The following is a 22,515-nucleotide window of genomic DNA, read 5'->3' as shown; positions in this document are numbered from 1 at the left end:
GAAAAAGTAATGACAAATACATGTGCATTATACTTCACAAATCACGTCACATCTGTGTAGCTTCTGTGATCCTCAGGACAATCCTGCGAGGTGCCACGACCCCCTACTTGACAGCTGAGAAAATGGCGCACCGAAGACTGCAGTAACTTTTCTAAGACATTTCCCCCAATACATCTCACTCCCTTGATTTCTCAATAATGTTTTTGGGGGCAGGTAGTGGGACTTGTGGGTAGCCTAGCACTACTCAGCCAAACGGAGCCTTGGGCAGGATCCTACCCGGTTCAATTCTGCGCTAAGAACCAGAGAGATGTGGAATCCGAGGAGAGGATGTGTTTTTTACCCCTGCTCCGCTAGGTGGCAGTCCGAGGAGAGGATGTGTTTTTTACCCCTGCTCCGCTAGGTGGCAGCAAGAGACACCACTGGAGCCTCCTGGGAGCCCGTGGACTTGTGGATTTAAGGGGTGGAAAAGAAAAAGAAGCAAAGCAGAGCTACTCTCTTGCAGTTTAATAAGGATGCATGTGTGCATGTGGGTGTGGGCTGGTTTGCAGTACAGTGGGACAGGAGAATGGATGGTGGTACTACGGCTCTATGGTGAACAGGACCAAAGAGAGAGAGAAAAATATAATATATTGCGCACACTACACTATGTTCCGGCAGGTAATGCCACCAATTCCGCCCCTGGATTCTAGATGCCCCTGTGGGGATTACACAACATACAAGCAGATCACTGCCCTTCAGTGTGAACGTGGCTGTCCCCTCAGGAGGGAAAACGCACCGTCGATGGCTAGGCTGACCTGTCTTTCTCTTGGAAGCGTCCACGGTCCGTTAGCTGTCAGAGAGAAAAGCAACGTGCGGCATGATGGGGGTAAAGGACTTTCATATGCATTCAGTAGCTGAAGAAATCTAAGACACCTTGATGCGTCCTGGGGTGGTAGAGGTGTACATTGTGGCTACTGGTAAGGAATTAGAGTTCCTGATTAGAGCAGGCCACATCAGAACATATATATGGCCAGAAACGAAGAGCGAGGCCCCTATTTTCCACAAAATGGCAAGGGTTAGCTGTCATCCTGAGCCTTCTGAGAGGCAGAAAGCCAACGTTTCACTTGTCGGGGATCCCATCACTCCAGAGTCTGGAGATGCTGCAGTCCCCACGTGGAGAATCAGTTTCCATCAATGTGGCGGGTGTTCTATTCCAGGAGTCTCTGTCTCCGTGGGAGGCAGCTGCTTCTCCTCGGGCACTGGGGGCAGATCGGGCGCCTTCGGCCCACACTTGGCTACCGTGAAGCGACTCATGTGAAGCGCTTCGTCGTACCCGGGAAGGGCGTCCAAAGAGGGGGTCAGCTGGCCCAGCGAGCCGTGGGAGCGAGTCACAGCCAGGATTCTCCGAGCCGCGGGACCAAACACCGACTGCAGGGCTGCGAGGAGAGGAGGACCGTCCCTTCAATGCTCACAAGTACCCCAACTCCCTGCTGCAAGGCCTTTCACAAAAACCCTTCAGAGCTCACTTAGAAACCAACTCTGCGCTCTGCTAGAAGAATCTGGTGTCTTTGTTTTATTTATTTATTTATTTATTTATTTATTTATTATTTATTTTTGTGGTACCGGGGATGGAACCCAGAGGCATTCTATCTTCAAGCTACACCTCTCAGCCCTGTTTTTTTTTTTATTATTTTGAAACAGGGTCTCATGGAGCTGCAAAGGGCCTAAGTAGTTGAGGCTGTCCTCCAACTGTGATCCTCCTGTCTCAGGCTCCCAAATGCCCCTGAGTTCCATCCCCAGTACTGTAAAAAAAATAATAATAATAATAAAAAAAATAAAAAATAAATAAAAAATAAAATAAATATCAGGGGTTTGGCCATCCGGTGTCCTTTCTAGCGTGTGCCACCATGCCCGGCTCTGCTGTATTTGGGTAATCCAAATTGTGTTCTAAAATATTCCCCTTTCATGCTTAGATACCTTTACCCCGATCCACCCATATTAAAGGCTTCTTGGGACTATTTATTTCGGCCTTATTTATAATTTCCCTAAAATGACAGGGAAAGAAGGGGGGAAGGATCAGGAGTGAACAGCAACCTATCATGGTCTTCTCTTTTTAAAGTAGCCGGGCGTGGCAGCACACACTTGTAATCCCAGTACTTGGGAGCCTGAAACAGGAGGATGGCGGGAGCCTGAAACAGGAGGATGGCGGGTTCCTGGCCAGCCTCAGCTACTTAGTGAGGCCCTCTGCAACTTAGTGAGACCCTGTTTCAGAATAAAGAATAAAAAATAGGGCATGGTGTGGAGCTTGGAGGTAGAATGCCTCTGGGTTCCATCCCTAGCACCTCAATAAATAAATAAATAAATAAATAAATATGAATAAATAACAGAGGTTTGGCCATCTGGTGTCCTTTCTTGTATGTACTCCTCAATTTGGGGAGAGAATATAATGTAGAGAAAAGAAGGAGGTGAAGAAAAGGGTCTTATTGTATTCATCAAAGAGATGATGGGGTTAACATTTAGTGTATCAAGGCTTGAAAAACATAGAACTAAACCAGGCGTTGATGGCGCACCATTTGGGAGGCTGAGACAGGAGGATTTTGTAGGTTAATAAAATATAAAACAGGTCTGGGAATATAGCCCAGAGGTAGAAGGGCCCTGGGTTCCATTCCCAGTATCCCTCCCCCAAACACAGAACTAAAAGTGTGCACTGCATGTGTATTTACATGGTCAACGGATAATAGAAAAAGTAGATTTTCACAAAATCCAAGACATTTTGAAAGAGGGGTATTGTTCAGAGTTTAAAACAGTGTATAGTAAAGTAAATTTTTGGAGGGAGGGTATTGGGGATTGTACCCAGGGACATTCTACCTCCAAGCTATATCCCCAGCTTTTTTAGTTTTTTTAAACTTTGAAACAGAGTCTGACTAAGTTGCTGAGGCTGGCCTCAAACCTCCGATCCTTCTGTCTCAGCCGCCCAAATCCTGAGATTACAGGCATGGGCCACTTGGGAGGAAGTGCTTGGCTATTAAGGAACTATTTATAAATTGGGTTATTATTCCTATGAAATATTTCTTTTTTATGTATGTGTGTGGTACTGAGGGTGGAACCCAGGGCCTTTCTACCTCCAGGCTAATACTCCCAGACCTGTTTTATGTTTGATTTGGGAACAGGGTCTCCCTAAGTTGCTGAGATCCTCACTAAGTAGCTGAGGCTGGCTTCGAACCTGTGCGATCCTCCTGTCTCAGCCTCCTATGAAATATTTCTCCAATATTTCACTCTTTACTCATCACCAACTTGACAAACCTTTGAGGAGACAGCCCAGGTGAAGGTCCCACTGGGCTTTGGGAAATGACCGCTGTCCTGGCCGGGGATCTCGACTATTACCGCTCAGTGGTTTTCTGTATTTGAGGTTCATGGCCACCCGGGGAGGGGTCCCTCTCCCGGGTCCTGAGGCCGGGGTACTCACAGGTGATGGTATTCTGCAGAGTGCTGTCATGGTCGAACGTGATGACGGTCACCTCGTAGGGGGGCGGGCCCCCATCCTCCTCCCTCTGCCTGCGGCTCAGGCAGCAGCAGCGGAAGCACACGGAGGTCAGGCCGCACAGGAGCAGCAGCGCGCCCACCACCACCAGCAACCTGCAGGAGCCAAGCTCGTGATCCGCTGGTTCCCAGTTCTGCGCAATGGGGCGGTCAGGTCGGCCTCCTTTGGGGCCTCATGGACTTTTTTTTTTTCCCGATACTGGGGATGGAACCCAGGAGCATTCCACCTTCGAACCACACCCTCAGTCCTATTTTTCCCCCTCCTTGTAGTACTGGGGATGAAACCCAAGGACATTCTACCTCCGATCTACACTCCCTGCCCTATTTTTTAACCTTTATTTAGAGACAGTGTCTCACTGAGTTGGGAAAAGCCTCACTAAGTAGCTGAGGCTGGCCTCCAACCTGCGATCCTTCCTGTCTCAGCGTCTCAAGTACTGGGATTACAAGCGTGCACCACCATGCCTGGCTTCTCTTTTTTTTTTATTCTTTATTTTCACAAATTGGTGAGCCCCTATTTTTTAATCTTTATTTTGAAACAGGGTCTCATTAAGATGCCGAGGGCCTCACTAAGTAGCCGAGGCTGGCCTTGAACCCGCGATCCTTCCTGTCTCAGCCTCCCAAGTACCGGGATTACAAGCGTGCTCCACCACACCCGGCTTCGTGACATTTTTACGGGACATTCCTAAGACTTTAATTCCAAGGTTTTCACTTGACATACATTATCTCCTGATTCTGTCAGCGAGAGAGTCAGTTCAGGAGCCGGAATAATACGAGATTTTGATGGTTGTCAAGGGATACTTTTTGCTTCGCTTAAGTAAAGCCCTGCATAGAGATGGTTTGTCTCAAAACAGGTCTTTCCTCAGAAGGAAAGACACAGTCGCCTTCCGATGTCAGCTGAGGAGAACGTAAGCAGATAGGAATTCCCGGCACGTTGTCACACAGGTCGGCGATGAAACAGGGAAGCTCTGCTCTGAGGTCCCCGGGGGGCAGGCTGTCTCTTCTTTCATGCTCACAACAAATGTAAATAAAAAATAAAGTATCCGTATGGGCATTAAAATTGAAACGTACCATATATACCAGAGGTGTACCCAGTCTGTGGTCAGACAACTGTGGAGAAAGAATAAAAATCAGAAATATGAGTTATGGTGTAATATGATACCATGTTAGAATGAAAACATCCAGCCGGGCGTGGTGGCACAGGCCCGTCATCCCGGTACATGGGGGGCTGAGATGGGAGGATCGTGGATTTGGGGCCAGCCTCGGCCACTTAGTGAGACCCTCAACAGTTTAGTGAGATCTTGTTTCAAAAAAAAAAAAATAAATAAACAAGAGGTAAAATTTCCCTGGGTTCAATCTCTAGTAACACAACAATAATAAGACATCTCATTGAGGGTTGTATTATTTAAAATTCAATGTAACTAGCATTCTATTTCAAAACGGTGTGCCTTGAAGTAATGTTTCACGCTATAGATGGTATTGTGCAAATCATTTCATAAATCACTATAAAACAGGATAAAGTAGTGATCCTAAGAAGTATTAATAAAAATATTAATGACTATAATACACAGTTATGTTCAAAATCACTGAGAAAAAACTTGGACTACGAATCTATAATGGATATGAATGTTAAGATTTGTATGAATTTGAGGTCAATAAGATGTAAGCAAGCCGGGCGTTGTGGCGCACGCTTGTTTCCCAGCATTTGGGAGGCTGAGACAGGAGGATCTCAGGTGCACGGCCAGCTTCAGCTATTTTAGTGAAGCCCTTTGCAACTCAGTGACACCCAGTTTCAAAATAATGAATAAAGAATAGGGTTGGGGGTGAAGCTAGGAGGTAGAATGCCCGTGGGTTCAATTCCCAGTACCACAAAAAATAAAAATAAAAATATAAGGAAAAAGAAAATTTCAAGCTGGGCGTGGTGGCACATGCTTGTAATCCCAGTACTTGGGAGGCTGAGACAGGAGGTTGCTGTTTGAAGACAGCCTCAGCTACTTAGTGAGACCTTCTGCAACTTAGTGAGACCCTATTTCAAAACAAAGGAATAAAAAACAGGGCTCAGGGTGTAGCTTGGAGGTAGAATGCCCCTGGATTCCTTTCCCAGTACCACAAAAAAAAAAAGAAAAAAAAGGGAAATTTCAGTTAAAAATATCAAATTTGCAATTTATGTTTCATGAGTTCTTGCGATATTCTCGCCATAAGAAGGGAGCAAAAGTGTGTAAAGTGTCAGATGCGCGATCAAAACGGATCCTCGTGTCCACTGAGACCAAACAGGAAGGGAAAAAGTAGAAGCCAGCTTCACTTATGACGAAAACCACTGTGGCAATTGTAAACTTTCTCTGAAAGGACAAAAAAAACGGGGGGGGGGGGGTCGCCTGGAAGAAACAGTGTTAGAGAAGAAGAACAGGATTGGGACAGGACTGGGAGGATAGGAGATGGAAAATATGTAAGAACTTTGTACTAGTAAAATCTGATTATATATAATTTAAATACTATAAATAAATATGATATATAAATACTAGTAAAATAATATATATTATTATTTTTTGGTACTGGGAATTGAACCCAGGGATATTCTACACTGTGTTACACCCCCGCCATATTCCATATTTTTATTTATTTATTTATTTATTTGTATTTTGAAATAAGGTCTTGCTAAGTTGCTGAGGCTGGTCTCCAATATGCCATTCTCCTGGCTCCACCTCTGAACCCAGGGATATTCTACCTCTGTGTTACAGCCCCAGCTCTATTTATTTATTTATTTATTTATTTATTTATTTATTTATTTATTTGCTTATTTTTATCTTGAAATAAGATTTGGCTAAGTTGCTGTCATCCTCCTGACTCCGCCTCTCAAGTACTGTGATTACAGGCGTGCGCCACCGCGCCTGGCTATAGTAAGACTTTCCAGGGCATTATTGACCTATTGAAACCCATTTCTATATCCTTCCTTTGGCCACACATTTGGAGAAAATGGAGATTATTTTTTTCTTTTCCTCACTGCATCCTGTCTCTTCCTGGTTTTTTCTTTTCTTTCACATTAACATTGGTTCAAAGCCCTTCTGGTTCGATGTTTGCTTTTGAGCCTTAGGAAAGGACTCTTCTTAGGATGGAAGACGTCTCAGGCCTCACGCAGACGGTACGGGTATCACGTAGGTAGCCAGGCTCGGGTGTGAAGTTGACAGGTAACTTGTCACCGTCTCCCGGCTATAGCAGCCTTCTTGGCTCTTGGGAAACACTTCTTGTGACTATGTGTTTTCCTTCAGCCTGAACTGAAGCCCGAACCCCCCCACCCCCTCTCTCTCTCTCTCTCTTCATTTTTTATAGTTTCTCCAAGTGGAATGAATCTCCTACACTTTTTATCTTTATGTTCTCTGTGTCTGCAAAAGACCTAATTGTGACAGGTTTAGATTACACAGGTTTAGATTAAGGGATGACTCCATCAAAGTCATCAAAGTCAATGGACTGACGAGGTCTGCGATGAGTTACTAAATGACCTGAGAACTAGAATGTGCGTCCTTGGAAACCACCCTAAAAAATATCCCAGGGGCTAGAAACTGAATCCAGTTTTCCCTGATGAGTCACGTAAGTCTTTTGCAAGTCTCTGTGACCACCAACATTGAGATTTGCTGTGTTGTTTTGATGGGAAGATGGGCTGTGGAAAAATGGCTGCCAGCAGTCTTACTTTGAGTATGTGAGACGACCCAGGGTTCTGTGATAGGAGGTGGATGTCCATTTAAGTCCACATAAAGGGAAGTCATAGACATCTACTGACATTTTGACCCAGGGTGGGGTAGTGATGCTCTTGTCTGTCCCTCCTTCCACCCAGCTTGAACTCTCAGATACTTACTGCTCAGGGCTGGCACAACTCTCCTCGCCTCTTGCCCCAGGAAGCTGCAGAAAGGGAAATAGTTTCAGACGGGGAAATTGTCTCGTCTGCTGCACCCTGCAGCCCGTTCATCATCTCTCTCGTCTGTGCTCCGCTCGGTCAGTCAGTAAAGATGTGGGCGCGGTCAAAGGTCAGCCCATACTCAGGACAGCTACTCTTACTACCCTGCCAGCGACCACTGCGCTTGAGAAGGGAGGACCCCGGAGGAGCAAACATTCCACCTATTTTTATTGGTACTGAGTATCACCCCCTTGCCGAGTGGCAGGAGGCCGATGATAACAATTTGCTTGTCCAAGGTGTTTCTGATTGGTCTCTAGGATACTGTGACTGTCCTCCTCATTTCTGTCCAGTGGCAAATGAAATCCTAAAGCACGCCCCCTTTCATGCCCTCGGCATCCTAATAACTCACTGAACAAGAGAAGGAGATGAAGGAAAGATTTTGTGTTGAACAGCGACCCTAGGCCTCAGACGGCTGTGAAAGGGTAACTGTTCATCGCAGGTCTCCACAGTGACCGCTGAGGTATCTTTCACCTCGTGTTGAAAGGCAGAGGGAACAAGTCTAGGTCTGCTCTAACAACTCTTTCACTGGACTACCAGTTCTGTCTACTCCTTGAAAATAAACAAAGCAAAGAAACTGTCCACCTGTCCACTCCTCCTCCCAACACATTTTTTCTTTTGTTTTGTTTTTCTGGAACCGGGGATTGAACTCAGAGGCATTTTATCTCTGAGTAAACCCCCCCCCCCAGCTCTTTTATATTTTCTGTTTTGAAATAGAGTCTTACTAAGCTGCTGAGGTCTTGCTAAATTTCCAAGGCTGTATTCGAACCTGTGATCGTCCTGTCTCAGCATCCTAAGCACGGGGATGATAGGCGTCTCCCCCTGCACCCAGCCGCCCCTCTTTTTACTTATATTGCAGGCGACTTCCTCCTTTCAATAACCCTCTGGGTAAATTTTAGTTCTAGAGCTGCTTCTGTCTCCAGAGAAGCTGAAAAAATCCAGCATTTCAGGAAAGAACAAGAAAGAATTTGTTCTTAATGAGACTTTATGGAAAAGCTTGAGGGTGTGGGGCAGGCATATTCAACTTATAACAAATGAAAAGTATCTGCAAAAGGACTAACAGGCATCCTTTTTAGATACCATCGGAGAAACTCTTGGCTACCATTTTTATTTTTATTTAAAATAGATGGTGCTGGGCGTGGTGGCGCATGCTTGTCATCCCAGCCTTTGGGCGGCTGAGACCGGAGGATTGCACTTCGTGGCCAGCCTCAGCTCCTTAGTGAGGCCCTCCGCAACTTAGTGAGACTCTGTTTCAAAATAAAGAATAAAAAATAGGGCTGGGGGTGTAGCTCAGGGATAGAATGCCCCTGGGTTCAGTCCCCCCCCCCCAAAAAAAAGAAAAAGAAAAAGAAAAAGAAGGAAAGAAGGAAGGAAGGAAGGAAGGAAGGAAGGAAGGAAGGAAGGAAGGAAGGAGGGAAGGAAGGAAAAGGAACTTTCGACAGACCAAGAGAGAAAACAGTAAGATGGTGGAGGGGGACTGGAGAAGGGAGGGGGGAAAGTGAGGCTTGAGGAAGGGAGATGTTCAAATAAGGTCACCTGGATACAAGAAAGCGTCACTAACCTGCACGGGGAGGAGTATTTAGAGAAATACAGCAAGAGCTGAGTCGCACCCATGCTGGTGAGACTTTGAGTATCACTATCATGTATACTTAATTGCACCACTAAAAGTACACAAAATAAAAGAGATGTCTAGGAGGGACGGATAGTGTGTTTTCTGACCCTCAACCCTGGTACTTCATTTCACTGTCTCCCTGAAAGCTTAGGGCAACTTCCTGGGCTCAGCAGATGCGATGACACTTTTCAGGCTGGTTGCAAGGTCAGGACAAAAGAGAACTGAAGAGGAGAGGAGAAAAAAGGCAAAAGAGGAGCAGAGAGAAAATGTAGGGAAAAGAGAAAGAAATGGCTCTGCAGAGCCCTTCGTATTTGGTTAACTGGCAAATAAACTGTTACTCCCCAAACGGGAATGGGATACGACCCAGCTTCTTCACGCTCTGTCTTTCTTGCTTGATTTCAAAGCGAGAGAAACTTTCCCTTAATAATTGTGCAGGACCCTTCCATGACCTTTTTCTTAGCTAACAGATTACTCACCGCTTCTGATTCATGCTGAGGGGAAGAAAAAAAATCCAAAGCTTTTTTTTTTTTTTTGGGTGGTATTGGGGTTCCTGGAAGTCCTTCTATCTCCGGGCTACACTCCCAGACCTATTTCATATTTTTATTTGGAAACAGAGTCTCTTAAGCCAGTGAGGCTGGCTTCGAACCTGCGCCATCCTCCTGTCTCTGCCTCCCAAGCAGGGATTACAAGCCTATGCCACCACGCCTGGCCAAAGCATTTTTTTTTTTAAAGATCCTTCCTTCTTTTAGTTTATTTTTGGAATAGGGACATCTGAATTGCTAGAAAAGTATTAGAGCTGATCTGGGAATTTCCACCTATGTATTTATTTATTTTGCAGTACTGGGGATGATATCCCGGGGCATTCTACCTCTGAGTTATATCCCCAGTCCTACTTTTTATTCTTTATTTTGAAACAGGGTCTCACTAAGCTGTGGAGGGCCTCACTAAGTAGCTGAGGCTGGCCGTGAACCTGCAATCCTACTGTCTCAGCTCCCAAGTACTGGGATTACAATTGTGCACCACCACGCCCAATTTTAGTGAAATTATTTAGTTGGTATAATTTATTTATGCTTTTGAGGGATGGATGATAAGATACTACAAGAGAGAAACACACGACAGTGGCATTTCTGAAAGTGTCATAGCTGCATTTCGTGTATCTATGTTTTCCTTAATTTTTGTCTCCCTTTTTGTGGGCAATACTATATCAGTCATACATGCATCTCTAGAACCCCATAATAATGGAGGAACCTGGTAGTTTATCATTCCCCCACTGTACTGGGAGTTGAACTCGGGGGAATTCTACCTCCAAGCAACCCTCTCAGCCATTTATTTTTTGTTCTTATTCTTTTGGAAGAGTTTCTCTAAATTCTTGCAGAGTTGCTAAGACTGACCTTCAACCCACCATCCTCTTGTCTCCGCCTCTCAAGTACTGGGATGACAGTTGTGCACCAGCATACCCAGCTCCCCGGGTCTTTATCTTTTCACCCCTTCTAGTTCCTTTTTCCTGCTTTTGACAACTGAACTCACCTGGAAGAAGTACTCCAAGGCAGAGGCTGTCGGGACCTGGGCCGGGTCTCCCATGGGGCTGAGTTCCTGCTCCTCCAGGATCAGGCACCGGGCATCTGCTTCCTCCTGTCCGTGCCCTGAGCCATGGTCCACATCTTGACCTAGAATTAAGGAGAGAAACCTTTCTTAGTAACAACTCAGCATCTCTCTCCCTCTCCCTCTCCCTCTCCCTCTCCCTCTCCCTCTCCCTCTCCCTCTTTCTCTCTCTCTCTCTCTCCTCTCTGGCTCGCCTAACTCCCTCTTTGATATTTCAGGTCTCTCTTCTCTTTTTGGATTTCTTTATTTCTCTTTCTGTGGCCCCCACATTGCTTCACTGTGGCTTCTTCTCTTCCCCTCTGCATTAAATATTTCTATGTTTTTTTTTTAATTTTTAATTTTCCTCCCCCTCTGCCCCCAAGAGGAAGATATTCCGGGAGGCGCGTCTCCTGCGTTAGATACGTTTCTGAACAGTGCCGAGACACTGGACGCTGCGGAGGGCCAACGGCAGGTAGTGGGTGACCAGAAAGGCTCTCTTCTTGTCAGAAAACTAGAAATCCTCTTGGTCGTTCACCACAGCGCTCCAGGGTGACTGTGGCAGGTTGAAAGTCACCCTGCCCCATGCCCTTCCCTCCTCTCCCTGTGGTTAACAACCCCCTCCGTGCTCGTCGAGCCCCCTCCCCCGCCACTGCCTGATAATCAGCCTTTGGTTCTGGGTCATTTAGTCCTAACCACTGGGGTGGGACGGAGAAATTGCAAAGTGAACTGGAAACCTTTCCCATCTTTGGAGTAAACAGGGTTGAGAATTAAAATTTCCAGGTGGTATTAATGGTCTCCTCCTCCACTCTAGGTGCTGTTCCCATTGAACCAGAAGGTTAGAAATACAGGCATATTTTAAAAATTGGATCTCAAGGATCCTTCCTTCCTTCCTTCCTTCCTTCCTTCCTTCCTTCCTTCCTTCCTTCCTTCCTTCCTTCCTGTTAGGCCAGAGGGTGCCTGGAGACTCTGTGGGTTTCACGACTCCAGCTAGGTGGGTCTCACAAGCATGGATGCGCCATAAAAGTCAGGGCAGGCAGACCCAGTGTAAGGAGCAGTTATCAAAAACAAGAAAACAGCCGGGCGTGGTGGCACACACCTGTAATCCCCATGCCTGGGAGGCGGAAACAGGAGGATCCCGCAGGTTCAAAGCCATCCGCGCGCACTGGCTTAGGAGACCCTGTTCCCAAATTTTAAAAAAGTATAAAATAGGTCTGGGAGTATAGCCTGGAGATAGAATGGTTTCCAGGAACCCCAGTACCACACACACACACACACACACACACACACACACACACACATACACAGGACTGGGGGGGGCATTCAGAGGTAGAATGCCCTGAGTTCCATCTCCAGCACTGCCACTGTAAAAATAAATAAATAAATAAATGAAGGCAGGCTATTGGGATTCGAATGATGAATGTTTACTAAATTTCAGTAGAGAACTTGACAGGGCGGGAAGCATTTTTGAGGCCAAGAAGTTCAGGACTTTGGTCGTGGCCTTTTACTAAGCTAGGATGTGGTTTCCCCAGCACCTCCTGTTCCCATTCACAAAGGAGTAGACTGTCCACTTGACCCGCTTTGGACATTATTTCATAGAGAAAATAAAACCAGATGCCTTGAACAGAGAGGGTTTCTATTCAGCCAGGAGCCGTGGCCCATGGCAAAAAGCCCAGCAGCTCAGGAGGTTGAGGCAGCAGGATGACAAGTTCAAGGCCAGCCTGGGTCACTTAGTGAAACCTTACCTCAAAATATAATATAAAAGATGAGACTCAGTGGTAGAGTGCCTCTGGGTTCAATCTCCAGTTTTTTTTTTAAATATTTTTTCTGTTCAAATCTATGTACATGGGGAGTATCCCTAACTTCCCTTCTCTTTTTCTCTTTTTTGTCAGAGATAGTGTGATGTATCTTGACTCAATGTCCCACTGGACTGCTGCGATTGGTTACTTTCTTTGTCCTTTATCACCTGCAAAATGTTGGGCAAGTCATTACTTCTGTTAGCTCAGTATATATATTTATATTACAAAATTATATATCTGTATTTTTGTCAGGGATTAAATCCAGGGGCATTCTACCTCTGAACTACACCCCCAGCCCTATTTTTTTATTCTTTATTTTGAAGCAGGGTCTCACTAAGTAGTTGTGGCTGGCCGTGAACCTGCGATCCTCAGCTTCCCAAGTACTAGGATTACAAATGTGCACCACCACATCCAGCTTTATTTTATATTACAAAGGGCCAATCAGAAACCAGTGGGTGGTACATTCTGGTCATCGCAGTATTCAGGAGGCTGAGATGGGAAGATTGTAGACTGAAGGCCAGCCTCAGGAATTCAGCGAACTTGTTTAAAAAATCAAAGAGAAAATGGGGCTGAGGGAGGGTGCCGCTTAGAAGCTGAGTGCCTCTGAATTCAATACATACACACACACACACACACACACACACACACACACACGGGCTATCATACCTATTTTATAGGCTTATACAAATCAAATAAGCGACTATGTGTAAATTGTGTAGATAACAGTCCTGATAACTAGTAGTTTTTGTTAAGCTAAGATGACTTTAACTGTTTTACCAATGATCCTCACTTCCAATATGCTGGGTAATGAGTGTCCTTTATCCTTCTGGTGTGTGTTTTTGTATCTGTCCCCTCTGGACTCCACTGCGGTTTTACTCACAGGCTGGTTCTTGTCTGTTCTCCCTGGCTGCCTGGCATCTCCCCTTGGTCCAGCCAGCCTCCACCTGCACGGTCAGGTTCACCATCGGGCTTGGCCTACCCCCCTCTCTGCCCGCCCGCGTGATCACCTTTTGCCCCCCACCGTCCTAACAGGTTGGAACAGAATCGACTTCTGTTAATGAATGCCTTGTTAATTTTCCTTCTTAAGGAGTATTACTGCCATTTCTGTGTGTGTGTGTGTGTGTGTGTGTGTGTGTGTGTGTGTGTGTGTAGCGTGCCTCGGGGAAAGGCAACTTCTTGTTTTCTCCTATAGTGAATGTGGTCAGGCCTTGTGGAAGTTTGAACTGCTTCCTTCCTTCCTTCCTTCCTTCCTTCCTTCCTTCCTTCCTTCTTTCTTTCTTTTTTGCAGTATTGGGGATGAAACCCAGAGACATTCTACCTCCGAGCTACACCCCCAGCCCTATTTTTTACTCTTTATTTTGGAACAGGGTTTCACTGAGTCGCAAAGGGCCTCACTAAGTAGCAGCTGAGGCTGTTCTCGAACCACGATCCTCCTGTCTCAGCCTCCCAAATGCTGGGATTACAAGCGTGCGCCACCACGCTGGGCTCTGAGGTCAGTTTCTAACAAAGCCTTCTATGTAGGGAGTGGTGGAAGAGGAAGGAGAGTCCAGGCGAGTCTGGAGAAGGCGCACAGGGAAGAGAATAGAAGGAAGGGCAAGTAGTCAGGTGGGGAATGAGCGCCTGACCATCCTGCCTCAGCTTGCGCGGCTCTGGCAGGCGTCGTGAATCATTAGCTTGGACACACATGCTTAGGGACTTGGCTCAGAACCAGTGGCAGGTGCATGAGCATGTAAACCTTCTCCTCTGCGCTCCAGGGAAATGTTAAACAAGTACTGGAACAAGTGTAGATGCGGAATAGCTTGTTTCTGCTTCCTTTGATTATTCTCCTTTTGACCTTGGCTAAGTCAGGTGAATCATCACGATTCCCACCGGCTCCGAGCCTCAGTTAAAGAGAGGCCAAGACCATGACTCCTCAGAGGCCGTGATATCGGGCGGTCCAGAGCTGAGCGGTGGGCTGAGCCACAGCCAGGGCTTCCAGAGTAGAGGAGAGGGCAGAAGGAGTGACCCTCACCTTAGGAACTCTGAGGCTTCCACTAGGAAGCATCTGTGTCTTATGAGCTACGATCACAGCTTAGGTACCGAGTGGTGACCTCAGAGGCACTGAAAGTCAACTAAGGAGATTAGAGTTCTGGAAATTAAACAAGATAGAAGGATGTAAAAGTAAAAGATGTATTCGGTTTATATGCCACGTGACTTAGTAACATGAATTGTGTGAGCAGCGATATTATCTCATAGTGCCTGGAAATCCGAAATGTGGGTACGGCATGGTTGGGTCTTCGGCTTAGGGTCTCTTGAAGCTGAAATCAAAGTGGCGTCTGGACAGGGTTCTCATCTGAAGGCTGAAAAGGGGAAAGATCTCGCAAACTTGCTCAGGCAAAGCCATTTCTTCCTTCCTTCCTGTATTTATTAATTTTTTTTTTAACTAGGGAGTGAACTCAGGAGCATTCTACCTCCAAGCTACGGCCCCAGCCCAATTTTATTTATCACTTTGCAACAGACTCTCCCAAAGTTGCCTAAAGTATCACTAAATTGCTGAGGCTGGCCTTGGATCTGAGATCCTCCCGGCTCAGCCTCCCAAGTACTAAGCTTAGGATGTACTTGCCACATGCTGATATTTTTGGGTGTGTGAACTGTATAACAGAGTAAACTTTAAGTGGCCAATAAACGGTTTTTAATTTGGCATTGGATAGCCTGGCCAGAAAAAGAGAATATAGAAAACTTTAGGAAGAAGGTAGGAAACAGAATCCAAGTCAGACTATGGACACCTATATTTCTACTATAATTCGACTTAGTTTTCTAGATATTTCACTTATTTTTCCATTCTTCTTTTATGTCTTCTTTCCTGCTTGTTTCTTTTCCCAAAAATGTTTTAAGCAGATTTCAGATATCACATATTTTTCACACATGTTCAGTAGATAAATTTTTTTCTTTTATAAAAGAACCTCGAACCTGTGATCCTCCTGTCTCAGCCTCCCAAGTGCTGGGATCACACGTATTTGCCATCATGCCCTTTTTTTTTTTTCTGATTCAGGAGTTGTGAAAGGAAAATTTGTGAGAATCCTGTCTATGAATCATATGTACGGGGCACTCATGGAAGACACTTTGTGATTCAAGTCAATCATGGCTTTGACTACAATCTATTCTGCGCTGCTCAATTTAACTGTCTTGAATATTAGTACTAGTGATAGATAACTGTAGTAATAGTTCAATAAAATAGTAATTATAATATTAAAATTATTAATAAGATAATAGTAATTTTTATTATTTGGTACCAGAGATGGAATTCATGGGCATTCTACTTCCAAGCTACATCCCCAGGCCAATTTTATTTTATTTTTTATTCAGGGTCTCACTAGGTTGATAAGAGTCTCACTACTTGCTGAGATTGTCCTCAAACCTATGATCCTCCTGTCTCAGCCGCCCAAGTACTGGGATACAGGCGACCATCACCACACCCAGCCGAACAACAGCTCCATTACTAATTGACTTCTTATCATGTTTCAAGTACAGAACTTGTCATTTCCACTCAGCATCTCATTTTGAATTCCTACAGATCAAGCAAGATTAGCCCCGACTTCGAGACAAGAACCCAGATTCAATATTAAGTAATTCCCCAAGACAGCAGATGAAAGGGAACTATTTGAAAGTAGTTCTATTTCTAAAGCGCTTTCTGCTGCGAAGTTATAATGACATTGTTTGAAGTAATACTCCTGAGTTCTAAAATTACCCAGGACACCAGGGCTGGGTGTGGGAATCATATGCACTTCACCACAAATTCTTAAGTCTATTGCAAATTAAAACGGTGAGAATTTTTTTTAAAGTGTGTGTGACTTATAAGACACTACAGAGACCGCCTGCTACCAAGAAACTAACAAACGTGAACAACCTGACCGAGTTCACACTCGCCCACACATTTATTTATTGCGACTTATTCTTTTGGAATCACACTCTTCCTTATCTCCCAAGTGGGCACAGTGTCTTCCCTCTAATGCTCATGGAAAATGCGGGTTTCCTTTCCTAAATCGCTAAGTGGCATTAGAAACACCCAGTGCCCCACCTGCAATTGAGATAGCGCAGGAATTTGCGTCAGTCAACTAACTTCCCAGTATGAAGCAAAGCCTCCCTTTCCTCCTACCAATGATTGAGTCATCCTTCTCACAGATAACAGTAGCTATTTAAGCACCAGCAGAAGCTCACACGGCTTGGGTTTGTTGAAGTCCTCGGATGCCTCCCTCTTCTCATTCTTGGTTTGAATTTGGAAATGACCTTTGATGACCTCAAAATGAAGTCTCTGAAGGACCAGCCGTATCAGAAGTCAAAAATTAAAGGTACCGGTGTATGTGTGGGGGGTGTGTGTGTGTATAAAGGTACAGCATTCTAGAGTTCAAAGCACTAAGTTTATTGAAGAATGGGGTTAAAAAGCCAGAATGTCCAAATTTGAAAGAATATGCTAAAGTTAATACCATGTACTTGGAAGAAAAATAACTGGGATATAATGGTGGTGGTGGTGGTGGTGGTGGTGGTGGTGATGGTGAAGTTGGTGGTAATTAACTTATACCGAGTATTCACTCGAAGCTATTGCATTGATCTTCTGAACCTTCAAAGAGCACTTTGAGAGAGATCCAATTGTTCTCTCTCTAACTTGGGATCAGAATAATTAATAGTATCGCTCAATTGCATAGAGTTATTAGAGCTAGAATTGTACCCAAAACTCCCATTTATATAAAAGCCAATCCATGAGGTGGTTCAGGAAACAAAATTTAACTAGTATGAATAATCACAATTTTTATAAGTGTACTTCAGTCACCGCCAAATCTTGAAGCATTTTATGAATTACCCAAAGCATATAAACTGATATTCTGTATGGTTTAGCACAAACTACATTGCATTGTATATAATTGCTTTGAAAAATCATAATTTCTGTTTGACAGATACATTAAATTAACCTGCTCGAGCATACATTAATTTATAAGCCAGATTCCACAGACAACCTGGATATGTTCCCTTTTATTTTATATCCATTCTGAGAAAAAGAGCAAAACAAAATGGGGTGAGCCGGGCATGGTGGCACACTCTTGTAATCCCCCGCGCTTGGGAGGCAGAGACAGGAGGATCGAAGCCAGCCTCAGCTACTGAGTGAGGCTCTCAGCAACTTAGTGAGACCCTGTTTCCAAATAAACTATAAAATAGGTCTGGGAGTATAGCCCAGAGGTAGAAAGCCCCTGGGTGCCACCCCCAGTACCACCAAAAATTCAATAATGATCTAAAAATAAAAATAAAAATAAAAATCTAAAAATAATAATCTAAAAATAATCTAAAGATAAAAATAATCTTAAAAAAAGGACTAGGGTTAGCTTGGTGGTAGTTTGCCCCTGGCTTCAATCTCTAAACCAAATAAGTTATTTTGAGCCAATAAATTAACTTGATATGAAAACAGTATAGGAATTTATTGGTAGACTTAGAAGTTAACGGTAGTCATTCAATCACTGATTATTTATGTAGTAAATACTGAGTGCCTGAGTTTTGCTCTATTTATAAAGTTAATTCTCCCTTCACAATCCTGGTTAGAACAGTTACCGTGAAGGATCTGATTTTTTTTTTTTTTCTGACTAGCAAGTCACTAGTAGGGTTGGGGATTAGATTAATGGTGTCTGTAGGAGGGACCTTAGAGATCATGGGAACATGCGCCTGCCTTTCACACATGTGGGTTCTATGATTCTTTTTTTTTTTCTTCTAAAAATGCTGAGGTTTTCCCATTCAAGAGTAGTGGGTATACGTAATGACCGGCAACATGGATTGACTACTGACCAGAGAAAAAATTCAGTTGAAGACACAGAGACACGTGCTAGGATTAAGCAATTGTTTGCAAGAGATGACACCATCCTGTACTTCTCTGCTAGCTGGCTGCACGCATGGGAGGGACAAGAACAACTAAATCAATGAATGAACCACACCCCTCCTGGCTTCTATTTTCTTGGGACCCTCGAGAACTCCGAAAGCATTTGGCCGTTGACTTGAATGATTACACATTCACATGAAAAATTTTGTGGTGTGATGTTCCAAGCAGTGGATTAAAGACCGATGTATAGTCTTTAATCGTCTGTATGTTCTGAAGCCAGTCACTGAAACTTTTAGTTATCTTGGTTACCTATAGAGGTGGACCATATTGGTCAACTGATATTGTTTATTTAGCTGCTTATTTCAAAAGGCAAGGAAACCAAATGTATTGTGTAGATGCTTTCCCGCTGAAGCAGCAATCTCTGGTTTTTGTTTGTTTTATTTTTCTTTCTTTAATAGTAGAACACATATTTGAATATTCACACACCTGTGAGCTACCTGACTTGAACGACATTTTTATCAAAATGATGAGTTTTTTTTTAATAGCAGGCCTATAATTGGTTTGCGTGTGAGACATACTGCTAATACAAACCATGTAAATATCAAGTTTTCATTTCCATTTTTTAAAAAAAGTTTTGGTCATTAACTGTAGATCCAAGATGTAATTTTTTTTGTTTTGTTTTGTGGTACTAGAGATGGAACCCAGGGGCATTCTACCTCAGAGCTACAACCTCAACCCTGTTTTTTATTTTATTTTTGAAACGGGGTCTCACTGAGTTTTAGAGAGTCTCACTAAGTAGCTGAGGCTGTCTGTGAATGAAGATCCTCCTGTCTCAGCCTCCCAAATGCTGAGATTACACGCATTCACCACCATGCCCGGGTCCAAAATGTAATCTTAATGGATTAAAAATTGAACAGCATAAAGTTATACATAGGATTCCTCGAGGAATTCTATTTGATTAATTGACTAAAGCGTATTTGCTTGACATCTGGTATTTGCTTGTAGCATGTTACTTATAAAACTCATTGTGTGTGTGTGTGTGTGTGTGTGTGTGTGTGTGTGTGTGTGTGTGTATACACATACATAAGGCCAATATTATGGCACCGAGTTCTTTGAACTTTCCCTAAAGTCCAAGGAGCCATTGTAGAGCAAATAGACCAGGTTTCAAAATCAGATGCTTAAGCATCAGAAATCTGATTTTAAATTCTAGCTCTTAAATTTAGCAGAGCAAGTCACTTTCATTCCTTTGCCTACCCATATTTTTCATCTATAAGCGCGAACAATGAATTCTTCAAAGACTCCTGAGAGGTAAGGAGTGCAGAAGAAGCCCAGACAGGACCCACATCCCCGTCCGCTGCCCGCCCGCCGCCCTCCGGTCCTCCTGACCCGGTCTGTCCTCCCTCCCTCCAGGTCTCCGGGCTCTTTCTTCTCAGCGGTGCTGCCCGGTTGCTGGAACGCTGGCCATCCTGTGTGTGGGATTATCGGTGACCGCAGCAATGCTGGGAGTGCAACGTATGTCCTGAAATAAGGAGCTGTGACCCAGAGGCCCGAGGGTTCAGAAACACAGCAAAACAATCTTGATTTAGGTTCATTCCAGGCAAAACATTTTTAGATGGAGTCGAACAATAAGTAGGTAGATTGTGTATGTCCCTCAGATGGATAGAGGTATACAACGAAGATTAGACATGCTAGAGTTTTATTTTTGCTATTATTTTTGGAGGTACTGTGGATGGAACCCAGGGGCACTCTACCTCCGAGCTCCACCCCCAGCCCTATTTTTTATTCTTTATTTTGAAACGAAGTCTCGCAAAGGGTTGCAAAGGGCCTCACTAAGTAGCTGAGACTGCCCATGAACCGCGATCCTCCTGTCTCAGCCTCCCGAATGCTGGGATTACAAGCGTGCACCACCACGCCAGCTAGAGTTTTTATTTTTTATAACTTCAGAGAACCTATATAAATTCTAGAATAATGGAGACTAAAATAACTTGATTTTATTAGTCCACAGATCACTTGAGCAGCCCCAAAGTAAAAGAAACTGTATTTAGCTCTTACTGAGCTTTGATGGAGATGATTAAATACCTTCTTAATGTTAGGCACCAGAAACACAGCCTTCATAAGTAAAGCATTCAGCGCGTGCTTGTAATCCCAGTACTTAGGAGCCTGAGACAGGAGGGTTGCTGGCCTCAGCAACTGGTGAGGCCCTCCCCAACTTAATAAGACTCGTTCAAAATAAAAAATAAAATAAAATAAATAGGGCTGGGGATGTAACTTGGAGGTAGAATGCCCCTGGGTTCAATCCTCAGTACCACACACACACACACAAAAGGTAAAATATTTATAACTAAATGTATTAACCGGGTGCGGTGGTACGCAGTTATAATCCCAGCACTTGTGAGACTGAGACGGGAAGATCACGGTTCACGGACAGCCTCAGCTACTTAGTGAGGCCCTCTGCAACTCAGCGAGACCCTGTTTTAAAATAAGGAATAAAGCCGGGCGTGGTGGCGCACGCTCGTAATCCCCGCGCTTGGGAGGTGGAGACAGGAGGATCGCGCAGGTTCGAAGCCAGGCTTGCTGGCTTAGGAGACCCTGTTTACAAATAAAAATATAAAAAATAGGTGTCTGGGAGTGTAGCCTGGAGGTAGAAGGGCTTCCAGGAACCCCAGTACCACCAAAAGACATAATAATAATGATAATAATAATAATAAGGAATAAAATATAGGGCTGGAGGGGTAGCTCAGAGGTAGACTGCCCTTGGGTTCAATCACCAGTACTAACTAACTAACTAAAACTAAATGTACTTTCCATTTATAAAATGGCCATTTAGGAAAGAGAGGACATTGACAGTGATGTAGGAAATTTGAGTGCATTGTCCACCAGAGTGGTCCGTACACACGGGCGCAGGGCTGAGCTCTTTAAGCGCGCCAGGACCCAGGCTTTTGCTTTGGAAGTTCTGTTTGCTTCTGAATGAATAGTTCACGTTCAGAATAGGGATTAAACATCCTAGTGCTTTGCCACTGAGCTACATCCGCAGCATCTTTATTTTTATTTTTATTTTCTGGCAGTACTAGGGATTCAACCCAGGGACCTTCTATCTCCGAGCTACACCTCCAGCCCCATTTTTTTTTTAATTCTTTATTTTGAAACAGGGTCTCACTGAGTTGCAGAGGGCCTCCCTAAGTAGCTGAGGCTGGCCGTGAACCTGCGAGCCTCCCGCCTCAGCCTCCCAAGTACCGGGATTATAAGCGTGCGCCACCACGCCCAACTTCCAGCATTTTTCTTTTTTCTTTTTTTCTTTTTTTAATTTTGAGACAGGTGATGCCTGGCCCTATTTTCAGTCTAAAACCATATCCAGCCTTTTGTTGTGATGGGGAGAATGTCCTGGGGTTAGTAGCAGGGACCGGACACCTCTTCTCTGAGCCGTGGGTCACTTTGCAGAGGGCCGTGTCTGGCCTTCCAGCTGAGGGACGTGCGTGGCTTTGCACCATCAAGATTCTAAAATGGAAACCTTTGACCTGAAGCATTCGCTTTGTTTTGGTCACGCAACCTTCGTTTCCTCTTCACCCTTCCTAAAACAACAACAATGTTTTGAAACTCTGGTAGCATAGCAACTTACAATCATTTTTGTGGGTGGTCATCTCAAAATAGGACAAATGTCAGAGTTGCTAAATAAAATTAGGAAGCATGGCCGTCTAGACAGAATGAGAGGAAATACGGTAGAAGAACCGAAACACAATTAGAATTCATCACTAATGGCAGTTCCTACTAACAGTCACCGAGACTAGTGAGTGTCGATTTCAGATTGTGTCTATTTATTTTGCTGTGAATATTTGTCATTACTGTTTTTTTCTTTTTTCTTTTTTCTTTTTTTGGTTGAGGTACTGGAGGTGGAACTCAGGGGCATTCTACCTCCAAGCTACACCCCCAGATCTATTTAATTTTTAACTTTTAAATTTTGAAACAGCGTCTCACTGAGTTGCAGAGGGCCTCGCCAAGTAGCTGAGGCTGTCTGGGAACCGCGATCCTCCTGTCTCAGTCTCCCAAATGCTGGGATGACAAGCGTGCGCCACCACGCCCAGCTGATTTCTGCTATTTAAAAAAAGCCTGCAGAAATATTCAATAATTTCCAAATCCACAATTTCACGGTAAATTTGGGTCAATTTTCAGCGGTGTCTGATGTGCTATTTGCTTCTCAATTGTCCCAAGTGTGTCAGATATTTTTATT

The 22,515-nt window shown here is 44.3% G+C and overlaps 2 protein-coding genes across 2 annotated transcripts in view; one reads left to right on the top strand and one right to left on the bottom strand.

The window, feature by feature from the left end:
* Positions 1-1,170: 1,170 nt before the first annotated feature.
* TMEM52B (transmembrane protein 52B) lies at positions 1,171-10,655 on the bottom strand (the record flags this gene model as incomplete). The annotated part of the gene is made up of 5 exons (XM_080705968.1): positions 1,171-1,415; positions 3,446-3,615; positions 4,588-4,626; positions 7,367-7,410; positions 10,602-10,655. The coding sequence occupies 5 exons, from the start codon at positions 10,653-10,655 to the stop codon at positions 1,171-1,173; spliced, it is 552 nt and encodes a 183-aa protein (XP_080562094.1).
* A 4,047-nt stretch (positions 10,656-14,702) lies between these two features.
* The window catches only part of OLR1 (oxidized low density lipoprotein receptor 1), a gene marked incomplete at both ends in the record, with an annotated part of 20,089 nt that continues 12,276 nt past the window's right edge, over positions 14,703-22,515 (top strand). The window contains 2 exons of the mRNA XM_080705017.1: positions 14,703-14,718; positions 16,669-16,779. Coding sequence (XP_080561143.1) covers positions 14,703-14,718; positions 16,669-16,779 — 127 coding nt within the window. The remainder of the gene's footprint in view (positions 14,719-16,668; positions 16,780-22,515) is intronic.

The sequence above is a fragment of the Muscardinus avellanarius genome, assembly GCF_963383645.1.
Source record: "Muscardinus avellanarius genome assembly, chromosome: 11".
NCBI lineage: Eukaryota > Metazoa > Chordata > Mammalia > Rodentia > Gliridae > Muscardinus > Muscardinus avellanarius.
Note: the sequence above shows the minus strand (reverse complement) of the source record. Positions and strands in the feature narration are given on the sequence as shown.